Genomic DNA, 14,626 nt, shown 5'->3' on the forward strand with positions numbered 1-14,626 from the left:
ATGAAATCGAGCAATATCACACTCCTACATTAATACTCTATCATTACAATACATTACATTGGGTTTAAGGTTAGGGTGCATTGTTACATTACACCATCACATACCACAATTACATTACAACGTGGACATTCTACCATTACATAACACTGTAACTTCCTACCATTGCATTACACCTTCACTTTCTACCATTACATTACACCGTTACATTCCACTGTTATATTACACCGTCACACTATACCATTACATTACGATGTCACATTCTACCATTACATTACAGCGTTACATTACATCGTTAAATTTCACATGTAACTTCTATCATTACATTACACGATTACATTTTGACATTACCTTTCGTCGAGATTAGTATCCTTATGGCGGTTAACTTTTGATTGGAAATCTTTGGTTGAATATTCTTGGCGCGAATATTTTTGGAGGGAAACAAATGGCGGGATTTATTGGAGCCAAAATCAAACAAATACGATCTATTTTTACAACTGCAACCCTCACCATTTACATCTACTCAATTTTCTTAATTCATAATGTTGAACTACTGCGGATGTGGCGAACATGCAATTATCCGAACATTTTATGTTCCGTAACCAAATTTCTTATTTCTAAATGTTGGTTTAAATTAATTTATCTTTATTAAAAAGGAAAAAATGAATTGGGTCAATGCCGACGACATGTCGTCGGTAAGTTGGGCGGGAATTATTTTCCAGATAAGCGCCAAAACATAAAAAGAAAAAATTAAAAATGGTTGGCATTCCCGACGACATGTCGTCTGGAATGGTTGGCGGGAAATTTTTTTATGTTTGCCGCCAAGACATAAAAGTGAAAAAGAAATAGGTAAATTAATAGCGACGACTCTCCGACGACATGTCGTCGGGATAGGTCGGTCAACAAAAAACTACGAAAAGTCTGACAAAGAAGTGAATTTTTTGTCGTTTTGCGTTATTAATCCCGACGCCACATGTCGTCGGGAAAAGTGTCGTCGGGAATGTTCACTTTTCTTGTAGTGTATGAAAGTACCATAAAGTTTAAAATATGTATTATGTGTATTAAAAGGGAAAATGTAACTTGTGCCTTTAATGGAGAAGTTAAGCACATTTAATGGAAATGTTCAACAATAAAGAAAATCATATCATAATCATAATCAATAATTATATCTAAATGAAAATGAGTTAATATAGTAAACGAAATTTATGTTGACAAAGTTTGAATGTAATACGTAGTAATTTTGATCGTATTCCCAGGGGACAAGGTAGCAAGTATTGTACTACGTATAAATCTAACCCAAGTTTGATTTAGAGCACTATTTATGAGTTAGAAACTTATTGAATAAATGCTAACCGTTAATCCGTTGTAGTCTAGTTGGTTAGGATACTTGGCTCTCACCCGAGAGACCCGGGTTCAAGTCCCGGCAACGGAAGTTTTCGTAGTCGTTTTTCTATGAAAATCTCCTGTTACTTTTTCTACATACAGCCCTAGTAGCAATGTAGCATTTCTTTTCCTAAAATAAGCCACAGTGTCTTTTTTGAAGACAGTTATGGGTATTTTTATATTATTTTTCTGATTGTTGTACTTCCTCTTTCCCAAATTAATTGTCTAGTATTTCTTTTTGAACTTTTCCATAAATCGATACGACTAATAAAGTTGTCATATGCCCATACTTTATGTATATAAGACAAACTAGGTTGATGAAAACTATAAGGCAAAACTTTAAATGTGACAAAAAATAGTGACATTCTTAAATTGCATTTTTTTTTTGTGTGTGATTGACAATTAATCTGGTATGTCTAATAAAAAACTTCAAGAACAAATGATTCGAGTCTCTCACGAACTAGTTGATTTATTTATATGGTCTCAATAATTTCTTTAATAATTTGTTCGAAATGGTTTATTGAAACCGGATAAGGTTTTTCCTTTTCAAACTACCCGGGGAAAGATAGTATTTTTACTCAGTTGTACGCAACATATCCCGGTAATTTGTAATCGTTTCCGACACCAAACTGGTTCCATTTACGAGTTCGAATTTTCTGATAGCTCTTAGGTTTGTTTTGAACCACTTTATCCACTCTCCAACCATAACTATATCATGTCCCAGTATTCTTTGTATGAATGTTTTACAGTCATTCATGAGTAATTAAATTATAACAACTATGGAGTAGTATAGAATTAAGCAAGTTGCAGAACCATTTCTCAATGAACTTGAATTCGTAAAGGTTACATAATCTCTACATGAAAACATTCTTCAGCAGCAAAACAATACTTCGTAGTAAAAAGAAAAAGCTGCTTTTATTTAGTGATTTTGTGCATTTTGAGTGATCTTTGCACTATCAAATGCGAGCAGAAGAATTACAGTAATTGTCATGAAGTAAAACTTGCGTTCGTAACAATAATTAAACAGTGTAATGTGGGTTAACATCGATATCTAAGCCTCTTAGCTTCGCAAAAGACTCTACCTTTCCCTTTAGAGTATGAAGTTCTCTTAATCTGCAGGGCAAACAATATAAAGTGTCACTTTCACACCATGTATGTTTATTTGGTACCCTAAATAATTGTAAGTATGTTGAAATCAGGGACAAAGTGTTATGGGTCAACCCAACCAGACCCCCAACAAAAGTACTCGTTATGATTCGTTACCGAACCTGTTTGTCAGACCCATTTTGCCACTTATATATAAGCAATGTCAATTATGATAAGGAATAGAGTAAATAATATCAATAGTAATCGTCCTTGTGGTTTTAATTAAATTAAACCAACCGTCCTTTTCTTTCAAAAAATACACTGGTTATCCGTGACTTATATAAAAGTATACGTTGATGGTCCCTGACTTATTCAAAATGTGCATTAATAGGAAGGACTATCAACGTACATTTTAGGTAAGTCAGGGATGATCAGTGTAATTTTCAAAAAAGATAAGGACGATTGATATAATATCATGAAAATTAGATGTACTATCACTGGCGAAAGTATGTAGGAACAGAGGAGGGCAAATGCCCCCAGTCAATTTCAAATTTTTAATGCAAAATTTTTAGATTGTTTCATTTTACCCCCACTGAATTTTTTCCTTGCCCAAAAGTCTCCATATTTTGCCCCCAAAACTTTCATATTTTGCTCAAAAACCTCCAAATTTTGCCCAAAAACCTCTATATTTTGTCCAAAAAAAGTTGCTACGCTTTTAAAAAAAGATTTCGCTCCCGGTGGAAAAAATTTCTTGTTCCGGCATTGGGTACTATCGCTGTAATTTTTAAAAGATAAGGATGGTTGGTGTAATTCATGTAAACTAACCACAAAGACTATTGGTATAATTAACTCCAATGATAATACTAACCTTGCAATCTCTGCACGACGCTTTGCTTCTTCTGCCATCATGTTTATGTCTCTAAACGTGTAGTTTTCGGTAAACATTTTTGCTTCAGATGTATTAAGACCATGAAGTGTTCGTTGTTCGGTTGCCCATGCTGCCTCACGAGCTTCTCGTCCGAAGTCCTTTTGCGTCGTAAAGGCCGTCTGTAAATGCACAAGTAGATGGTTTTATTTTCTTTTTTGACACAAAAAAATATATTAATACAAATGAATAATATAAAAAATTCTCACCTTACGCTCAATAACATTGCCCCATGCTCTACCACTTAACGCGTATCTAACCGCGAATTTTATAGGGTCGAGTAACATGTAACTCAAGAAGTTATACAACCATATAACCCCGGCCCAACCAAAACCAATTGCACCAATCTTAGCATATTTCCATGTCAACAATGCAGACATTGCAGTAGCAAACTGAACATATACATATAATAATGTAAAGTTGAATGTATAGAATAAAGAAATATCTCAATAAGGGTATAATATCAAGTTCATTAAAACATAGGTGTCTTACCAGTTGAGCTAAAATGAAAGCAGAAACCAACAGAGAACCTGGTCTTTCAGTAAAGGACCAACCCCTTGATCGTGTGACAAATATTAACGCCTGGCTGATTGTGCTGACCTGGAGGTATACAGCTGATGCTAATTTGTAATTCAAGACTTCGGTTGAGAAAACATGTTCATGTATGTTGTAATCATCCACATGAAAAACATTCTGAGGAGATAAAAAAGTAAACATGAGTTAGCAGGCACAATATGGGAGACCTTCAATCCGTTTTTGACTTGTTAAGATAAAAAGTAGTCTGAATTGACCCATTGTTAATCAGTAAATGGGTCAAATTGTCAAACTTGACTTAAAACTTATATAGAAAAGTGAACTATGTACCGCAAAAAAGCTGGTTCGACTAGCCAAATGGAAGAATACAACCGTCATAACAGCAAGGTAAGTGCCGATAACGATCCCGGTTGCAAATATTTCGCTTAGCTTCCAACTATCTGGGCTGGGAGATGGTTTGACTCTATCTTTAGATATAGTCATTATAGTACCTGAACACGGTTTCGGTTATAAATTTTTTTGGCAAGATAATACATATTTATATTAAAGTGTAATAATTGTATTACACTACTCATACCATCATTCAGAATAGCTATGACAAGAACTAGGAGAGGAGGGAAATTGAATTTGTAAAAGGCTGTCAGTAACATGAATCCCAACTGCAAATAAACAATGTTACAGATTAAAATGATGATAATGACATCAGCACATGAACTGATGAACAAATAACTTGATTTAAGATGTATTGATAAAAGCTTACCACAATACGTATAGTGATTGAAACGGCATATATCTGTAGGAAAGAAGAGAAAACTCTGTGTCATTTGAATCCAAGAAATTGCAAGTAAAAAGTTAAACTTTTGCATATAAATGCAAATCAAACTCATTTTCTTATGAGTGGGTTGTTTGGGGTTCAATTTCATTTCTAATATATTATTAAAAAACAAAAAATAGCTTAAAAGAAAACAGACAATAGTTGAAAGTCGCTAAAACAGTATGCCAACCCCTCATAAAGCATCTTATTCAAGAAACTATGTTATTATTGAAATGATCCAGGGCCCGCCTATTTTGCCATCTCTAGCTAAACAGAAAGAATAGTTGAGGAAGGATTAATTACAGTGTAGTTTTTCATTCTCTGAAAGATGGCTCGGCTAGTTAAAACGGCACTAATGATGACACTGAGTCCGGGCTCAGTCAAAACGATGTCAGAAGCACTTCGGGCTGCATCTGTGGCATCGTCTACTGCGATTCCAATGTCGGCTATTTTTAACGCAGGTGCATCGTTTACACCGTCACCAGTCATTCCACAAATGTGTTTTTTACTTTGCAGAATCTTTACAATCTCATACTTGTGCTCTGTTATTAATACATTTGATAATCATGAATGGGTGGTAATTTCAGACCATTTACTCATGAATGGGTCAATTTGGGAAATAAAGGTAGTTGCTTGCCAACCTAAGGGTAGGGTATGTTTGGCAAAACTAGCTGGTAGCTAGTAGCTTTCAATATGTATTTAAGTGTTTGGTAGAGTAGCTGAAACTGTTAAAATAAAGGGTAAAATGACAAAATGCTAGGAGTTTTTTCTCAATCAAACGCTAGTTCTATTAGCTTTTTCCCCCCGTCTAAAAGTTTAAGCTCTTCTAACCAAACAAAACTTTTTGTTAGATAAGAGTTTTCTCTTAAAAGCTAGAAGCTAAAAGCTCCAAAAAGCTCCGTGCCAAACATGCTTTAAACCGACTCTGCCCCTATGAGTCCATCATAAACATTGACCCATCAATATGACCCATATGACCCATTAACCAACCACCCATATAGCAACCCAACTAAAAATGGTTACCGGGAAAAACACCAGCAAATCCATCTGCTTTTTCGATGAGTTCATCAACAGGAAGAGCTGCAACTAGCTGATCCTTGTGACTGCCAAGCAAGGATGATGATGGGTACATATTGACACCCATTCCTAGGCGTCTTCCTGTCTCCTTAGCAATGGCCAGTTGGTCACCTGAAAATTTTGCATGTTACAAATATACCAAAGATAGTAACAAAGGTGGGAATTTTGACCCATTTACTTATGAGTAGGTCTACTTGGATAGTTAGTCAAGTTTTGACCCATTTACATACCTGTGATCATCTTAACACTCACACCAAGGTCTAAAGCCCTTCTAATTGTTTCAGCACTATCATGACGAGGTGGGTCAAAAAGAGGAAGAAGGCCTACAAATTCCCATGGAGAACCGGGACTGTCTTTGCTATTATCAGGTACTTCCTGTATGTAAAAACAAAAATATTGAACCCAAGAAACAAACATTATATAAAGAAGAACATGTATGGAAGGAAAAAAAACATATATTCTAAAAAAGAGGTTATTTGTTACCTGACGAGCTACTCCAAGAGAGCGAAGACCACGTTCGGCAAATTTGTCAATAATTGAGTGTACTCTGTTTTCTATCTCGGATTTGTTTTTTGCCAGATTCAAAATCTAATTAATAGTTCAAATGCAATGAAAATGGAATTAACATCTGTAGTGTGAACATTTTGGATGAGATGTGATATAATAATTAGTTATTGAGTGTATCATGTAGATAAAGGTGGTAACTTTGGAAGGTGAGACATGTTGGGTCACGAGTTGTCGATTGAAATGGGTTTTTTTATATGAGTAAATCTGGGCCAGCTCAAGATGGTTAAACCATAGACTTTCTTTTGTCCATTTACAATTTGTTTTATAAACAACTATGTGTTAATTATGTTCACAAACAAATTCAATCACAATGACTATTTGAATTAAGTTTGGGCAACTTTCACCCGGTTCCCTCTTTAACAAAGTTATTTTACACGACCCATTTGAGAGAAAGCACACGCAACGCATGGATACCTGTTCTGGTGCACCTTTGCTCACTCTATGCATTTTCCCCGCTCCATCAATATATGTCAAAGCTGTTCTCTTATCAGTCGGGTTAAAAGGAAGGAAATGCACTTCTGTAATTCCATAGCGTGCCTTAAAAAATAAACATTATATATTTGTCATTAAAATTATATAATTATAATAGAATTTTAAAAAAGGGAATTAGTGAAATTCCTCTTCATGTTTGTTCTACTTTTTTTTTACTGATTAGGTAAAAATAATACCTCTTTAGGATCAGCCAACATTGAGACAATAGCAGTATCAATTGCATCTTGATTTTCCAATCTTGAAGCTCTAGCAGCCATTAAAACAACTGTATCTTTATCAACACCACCTGCAAAAACCTGCATGAACGTGTTCACCAATTTATTTCATATCATCTTACTATTTCCTAATGATTTTGATATTAAAAATGTTAAAAGGGACCCGGAAAATTAATTACCTCAATCAAATTTTTGTCCACCGAAAGTTTATTTAGAGTCAACGTGCCGGTTTTATCACTACACAACACATCCATACCCGCCATTTCTTCGATCGCTGTCATTCTCTTTGTTATAGCACCCTAATTAAAAATGTGTTACAACAATGGATAATAACAAATATATTACATTAATAGTCACGAGTTTACAAACCTGTTGAGATAAACGGTGGGACCCGATAGCCATTGTGACAGAGAGTACAGTTGGCATTGCAATTGGGATACCACCAATGAGTATCACAAGAAGGTTATTAATACCTTCACGATATCCCCTTTTCTGATAAGCATAAATTATGATCAATTCAAAAAACATGCCTATGGCAATTGAGCAAATGCAAAAGTTCCCAATTGAAGTCAAAACCTGTTTCCAAAATAACGGTTACAATGTCAGTAGTAGCAATAATGTTATATACCACTTATTATCTCAATATATAAACTGAATCATTAAAAACTTACTTGCTGAAAGTGGCCAATGTGTGTAGTGTTGTCAACCAAATGAGCCGCCTTTCCAAAAAATGTATGAACTCCTGTTGCAATGACAACTGCCTCGATTTCACCTTGTTTACACGTCGAGCCTGAGTATACCCCATCACCTGGACTCTTGGTTACTGGGAGAGATTCACCTGTAAGAGCCGACTGAAAACATATACTACTTATTAATGCTCCTTAGATCATTTAGACTTACCCTATTATGAAAAAACATAAATTGATGATTGATTTATATGATATATATTATTGACTTGGATTCCATTATCAGTGCCAAACATAATTTGGTGAGAAGTGAATAACTGAATTAACTACGCCGTTCTACATAAATCAACGAAAGGGTATATTCAAGAAATTGCAACACTTTTCACTTTCTTATTACAGTAATTTTATAATTTACTTTTAAAGAACTTCTTCAACAATGTTTGCCGTTGTATTCTTTTTTCATCGAAAGCAGTATACATTAACTTCTTACTTCTTTATTAAAGCAATGCACCTTATATACTTTATTAAACCAATATACTTTAGTCATTATAATTAGGTAAAATATTATAGTATATTGTTGTTTTAAGGAATTTTGTAAGTAGTTTCTACAATAAGGAAAATATGGGATATATGTAGCTATATCTTACAAAACAGTTCAAAAACAGATAACCTAAAATACTTACTTGATCAATCTTTAAAGGATCTCCTTGAAGCAGACGTGCATCAGCAGGAATAATGTCTCCTAGCTTAATACTAATGATATCTCCAGGTACCAGTATAGATGCGTCCTCTTCGTTCCATTTCCCATTGCGTAAAACCTAGTTAGACCAATTTCATTTGATCAAGATGACTTTAGAAACAATCCTCATGATTTGGTATTTCCTTCATTTTCCTAGAGGTTTTAGTTCAATCCATATATGATTTTACCAAGAAACGGGTTCACTCGTGTCTTTTTCTACCTCTAAAATCAAGAAGTTGGCTAAAACCCGTACATTTCACAATGTCAAATGGGTTATACGGGTGAAAGTGACTTTTGAATAAATGCCTAAAACCTCTTTTAACTGCCTTTATCATAGCTAAAGCATAACTTATTCAGTCAGTAGTTAGATAACGGACACACAAATGGTTTGGGTCAACCAAAACCATTTTGACCAGGGGTAAAGTTTACCCTTTTGACCTGAACTTAATTTAACCACATAGCCAACCCGACGACTTTGTCAATTTCTAATTATATAATGTTCACCTTAGCTTTCGGAGCCAAGCGAGCCATGAGGGCCGAAGCTGCATTTCCAGCATTATTCTCCTCAACAAAACTTATAGTCGAATTGATAAGCAGAAGTGTTATTATGCCAACAAAATCATGATAGTCTGCTGGCTCGCCCTGCGAATTATTAGTGTAAAAATCAGAAAAATATAGTATTTCATATAAACATGTTCATCAATCAAATTAATTCTAAATGGTTTGAATAAGATACTCAAAGTGACTAACCCCGCCTCGTGCCATAGCGATAGCCATGATTGCTGCTGCTTCCATCACCCAGGACAAAGGATTCCACATAAAGCCCAAAAACTTGAGTATTTTATTTTCCTGTAAATTGCATTATAAAATCAAATTATAGTATTAATTGTTGACAAGAAAGAAAAAAACATACATATCTAAACTAAAGTTAACAACTTTACCTTCTTCTCTTCCAATTTATTGTATCCGAACATATTTAAACGCTTTTCAACCTCATCAGAACTTAGTCCTTCTTTTGTGCATTTTAACTTCTCAAAAACTTCTTCCATTGGTATATTTTCCTGCAAAAAAGGAGCTTCTTCGTCAAACGACATAATATATATATTTGAAAGATGCCCAACTCTGTCACTTAAATATTTCCAATATGTAAAGTATAGAGCTTTATGTAAAAAAAAGTTCTAATTTATTATCAACAATAGAAACAACTTAAGTAATCAGTTCGTAAATAATTATCAGTTGCTTTGCTATTCTCTGGATACAAGTTTCCAAGATTAGTAGATAATGAAAGCTACTACAAGAAACTTTCAAATTTAGCCAACGTAAATAATAAAAAATATTATGTATGTATTTTTTCTTAATATGCCAACCAGATTTCATAGTATATATGTTTGTTGATTTTTTGCTAAATGTACAAATAACGAATTGTACCAAATCAACAGCTTCTTTGTTAATCGCCTCAAGTGCCACTGTATTGTCCTCGTCCATCGATCCCATTTTATGCTTCAATCACGATCCTTGATAGCGTTAAGAGTCCGCCTATCAGAATTTGAACATAAAAACCAACTTTATTGATTGTTACCTAAATTCTTACGCAATCAATCACCTATATCACCGTATGTTTTTATAGAAACATAATGATAAAATCATCCGATAAGGAAAAAACAGTTTAACCGATTCAACTCTTGAAATAATTCAGAACTTTTTTCAGCTAGACAAATTATCAAACACGCGGTGTGCACCTGTTCTGAAAACGCTATAATCAGGTCACAACTGGAAACACAAAACCTTCAACTATCCAACTTCGAATGATCCTATCTGAACCAAGTAGCTGGAATGAAGCAAGAAACTGATTGGATGGATAACAAGATGAAGATTTTGATGAATATATATAAATCGAAATACGACAGATAAAGACATTGTATCGATCATAACAATTGGAGAACACAATGAGACAGATGAGAGAGAATAAGGAAATCGGAATACAAAGTAAAGATTTTGTTAAAATTGGGGTTTGTTAAAGAATATAGAAATTATTGTTGGAATTTGGGAAGAAAACGAAAAGGGGGTTTAGAAACATCCGCCAACAGATACAACTAAACAACACAAATGTTATGTTTAACTGACTTTTAAAAAAATTAACTTTTTGGCGCCACTTTCCTTAACGCCTTTTGGAAGCAAGAAAAGATAGTCTAAACTCTAAAATAGTCAATATACTCGAATAATCTTCTATCTTCTATTCTATTTTCTATTTTCTATTTATACCTTATATAAACCACGTTATAATATAATAATCCTACATGTTAATGTTAATTTCTGATAAAATATGTCACGTGTTAACTCCTTCTTTATTTCTGTTGTCACGTGTTAGTCTATAAGTCTATAACTTATTTCCAATTATTAAATTTTCTAATTTACTTTAATATACAGATTACTAAAATATATCATATTACCATATAATATTATACTCCCTTCGTCCCGAAAAAAGTGTCTCGTAACAAAAAATGTTGGATTTAAATATATTGTTAAAATATCTATTATGTCCTTCATTCAATATGTTATTCGAATTAATTAGTTTCCTTAACAAAGTAGGTGAAAGAAAAAATTATGAGTAAATGTACTGCTGACTTCAATACATAAAAAGAGTGTAATTGTAATTTTAGTGACATTATAGTGTTATTTTGAGTAAGGAAAAAATTATTTTGGGACATATATAAATAGTAATGTGAACTGTTTTTTTTTTTTTTTTTTTTTTTGGAGGGAGGGGGTATATTTTTTTTTAAAAACAAATTGTTGGTATCGAATACTCTCATTTGCAACGCACACACGCACTTTTGGGCAAGAACCCGAACCGCATTACAGGAATCCGAACCTAGAACCATCCCGAGGGGCAGGCGGTCGGACCTAAGTCATAAATACGGGTCGGTAAAACTTTCCCGTGACAATCGGAGTTTCAGGAAATAAATCACACGATTTTTAAGCGAGACTTGATGCTATACCCTTTTTATAATTATATTAATAATATTATATGTTATATTATTATTATTAACTTGTTTAGAATGTTCATAAATAATATTGTTTAAATGATACATTGATTAATATAAATATTGATAATATTTATATATATAGATGGTTATATATTTAAAACCATTTACAATGTTTTTTTATCGTAGTAAAGTTTATAAAATAGATATTTCTCTATTAACGTTATAATAGTAGTTATGAATGATATTTTATATAATATAAAATTTATTTACAATTTCTGCAAAGATTTAAAAAACAACGTTAAATATAATATTTGTAGAATATTATATAAACGCACGGACTCAAGTTTGTCGATTGAAGTTAAAATGATTATATGATAATTCTTATAGATTTTAAAATGTATGTCTGCTCCGCTTCGTTTGAGATTTTTACATAATTAAATTGGTTTGTACTAAAACATATACACAATTAGAGGTGTATATAAAATATTATTCTTATTGATCGGTTTTAAACAACTTTTAGAGGCTCATGTTTAGTGTTTTATCGATTATTTGTCAAGTTAAAATGATTCAAACGGACGAACTTATAATATATGCGCTAGTATTCAATACTAATCTTTTTGTTATAAATGTTATTAGTAATAAACGATTTTTTTATTGTAACTGTATTATAAATTTGATAAATATCTATATTAATGTCATCAAATACTAATTTATACAAATGTCGTGCAACGCACGAACTCATAAAACTAGTAATTGATAATAAACCTAAAACAACCTAGCCCGGGGTTTAGTGTTCTCGTATTCATATAAGAAATCTCGAATTTAAAGTCACGAGCATTACAACTTGAAGTTGTAGGAGTTAAAATAGTTACATTATAATTTGGCTAACTAAAATAAAGTTATTTGTCATCTCTAAACAGTGGCGAAAGTATGGTCCGGTGTGATGAAACTCGGGGATTACTCGACAATTACTTCCTCTAAGGTCTTGATGAATTATTACTTCTCGATTATCAATTTTGCAACCTTGTCCTTATGTAATGTAATCTGATTATAGAAAACCTTCATCTTTTGCTTAAACAACTACGGAGTACTTCGGAGTATTAGTTACTAGTTAGTGTACAAGTTATCATTATCGTTATTTTATACATTCAAAGTTACATGTTGGAAACACAAGAAAAGAAAATGAGATTGTCTGACCTTAAAATTGGAGACTTCCTAATTTTGTCATGTTACTTAAGGACGAGTGTGTACGAATGACGTATACAACCAAGACACCAAGTACATATTAGTTATCGTTACTTACGGAGTACAAAACAAGGACACCAAAAGACAATTCGTGAGAATGAAAACTGTACCATCTGCCAATTTAGTTGTACATAACTATTCATTCGTTGTATACAATCACGTTCATTTGTTTTTCTATGCATATAAAACATTGTATGTGTTGTACAAAAAGCCAACTCACGTTATGCCACATTATATGCATGCTCTATAGTTTGAAGTTTGTAAGTCAGACTTATAATACATTATTATATTATACGGAGTATTATATATTAATGGGGATAATTCTCACACACACTTTTTTGATCCTCACACACTAATTGAGTATTATTAGAAGAGTAAAAAGTTAAAATAGGTCTGTGAGGATCAAAAAAGTGTGTGTGAGAATCATCCTCCTATATTAATATTAATATTAATATTAATATTAATTATCTATTATCTATACCTTATTATAAGAAGTTGACACGTGACAAATTAATTATAAGCTGACACGTATGATTATTATCGCGCGTTTTATTATATTTAACTAGTTTTTTGAGACCGTGTGTTGCACGGAAATTGTATAAATCAGTATTTGATAACGTTAATTTTAATTTTTATCAAATGTCTAATACAATTATGATAAAAAAAAACCCCCCTTTATTAATAATATCATTTGCGTTCAAAGCATTACTACGGAATACTAACGCATTGATTATGGACCCGTTCATTGACACCATTTTATCTTCAATTGACATCAAACATGAGCCCGTAAAAAGTTGCTATAAACTGATCGTTAATAATATTTTTATGTACATCTCAAATTGTATATGTTTTTAGTACAAACCAATTTTATTATGTCAAAATATCAAACGAATGAGATGAGACATAGATCTAAATATCTATAAGGATTACCAAAAAATCATATTAACTTCGATTGACAAATAATTGATATATCACTAAATATGTGCCGATAAAAAGTTGTTTTAATATCGATCGCTAATAATAATTTATGATATTAGATAATTAATAATTAGTCAGTAAGTTATAGTTAATAGTTAATACTTTAAAATATTTAAGGGAATAAGAAAGTAGAAGGGGGTACATAGAAAGTAGGTACAAAGTGAAAGGGTTGTAGAGAAAAAAGAATGTGCAAAGATCACCAAATATTATTTTATTTGCCTTATCTATAATATCTATTAAATCTCTAAAATGATGATGTCATAAATAAACATTTTTTAAGCATAAAAATAATTCAAAATAAATAGAAATTTTTTATAATATCTTTGATGATGTCATTATTTTAAATTAATTTAATTAAAAAAATAATACGAAATCTTTTATAAAAGAAAATATTAATCTCTCATAAATTGTATAATCTTGTACAGAACATACAATGAACACATTTATAAATTTTAAATCATATTGTACAATCTTTATATAATAATTGTATTTTAATTTTCTAAAATTTTTTCAAAAGGCATTTATTATTACTCTGAAGAACAAAGCGCCTTTTTGAAAGGTAGATACATATTAGATGGCGCTCTCATCGCAAATGAATCCGTCGACTACCTTAAGAGATTTAAAAAGAAAAGCCTCATTTTCAAGGTCGATTTCGAGAAGGCCTTTGATAGCCTTAGTTGGGATTCCTGCTAGAAATGATGAATCGAATGGGTTTTGGGGTTAGATGGAGAAAGTGGATGCTCGCCTGCCTTCAATCCGCCTCTATCTCAATCTTAGTCAACGGGTCCCCCACAAAGGAATTCTATACCGAAAGAGGAGTGAGAAAAGGGACCCGTTATCTCCTTTCCTTTTCAACATTGCGGCGGAAGGTCTAAACTTTCTCACTAAACAAGCTACCAACCAC

General features: G+C 32.6%; 1 protein-coding gene and 1 non-coding gene across 4 annotated transcripts; one reads left to right on the forward strand and one right to left on the reverse strand.

Moving 5' to 3' along the window:
• Positions 1-1,356: 1,356 nt before the first annotated feature.
• Positions 1,357-1,429, forward strand: TRNAE-CUC (transfer RNA glutamic acid (anticodon CUC)). Its single transcript has one exon. It is a non-coding gene; the product is annotated as a tRNA-Glu (tRNA).
• Positions 1,430-2,306: 877 nt separating this feature from the next.
• On the reverse strand, positions 2,307-10,018 carry LOC139861402 (plasma membrane ATPase 1-like). 3 transcript variants are annotated; one of them, XM_071849790.1, is made up of 21 exons: positions 9,944-10,018; positions 9,457-9,576; positions 9,266-9,364; positions 9,020-9,157; positions 8,460-8,594; positions 7,762-7,941; positions 7,460-7,666; positions 7,270-7,389; positions 7,052-7,171; positions 6,798-6,920; positions 6,300-6,404; positions 6,047-6,191; positions 5,763-5,927; positions 5,043-5,281; positions 4,686-4,718; positions 4,503-4,584; positions 4,256-4,416; positions 3,884-4,084; positions 3,601-3,783; positions 3,335-3,513; positions 2,307-2,493 (listed from the first exon to the last, which is right to left on the reverse strand). In XM_071849790.1, exons 1-21 carry the CDS (start codon positions 10,007-10,009, stop codon positions 2,400-2,402), a joined length of 2,895 nt encoding a protein of 964 aa, XP_071705891.1. In that variant the 5' UTR covers positions 10,010-10,018; the 3' UTR covers positions 2,307-2,399. The 3 variants fall into 3 exon arrangements, with proteins under 3 accessions (XP_071705891.1, XP_071705901.1, XP_071705906.1); XM_071849800.1 differs by having other exon boundaries at positions 3,884-4,053; positions 4,252-4,416; XM_071849805.1 differs by having other exon boundaries at positions 3,884-4,029; positions 4,231-4,416.
• Positions 10,019-14,626: the final 4,608 nt, after the last annotated feature.

Source organism: Rutidosis leptorrhynchoides, chromosome 1 (assembly GCF_046630445.1).
Source record: "Rutidosis leptorrhynchoides isolate AG116_Rl617_1_P2 chromosome 1, CSIRO_AGI_Rlap_v1, whole genome shotgun sequence".
In the NCBI taxonomy this organism is placed as follows: Eukaryota; Viridiplantae; Streptophyta; class Magnoliopsida; order Asterales; family Asteraceae; genus Rutidosis; species Rutidosis leptorrhynchoides.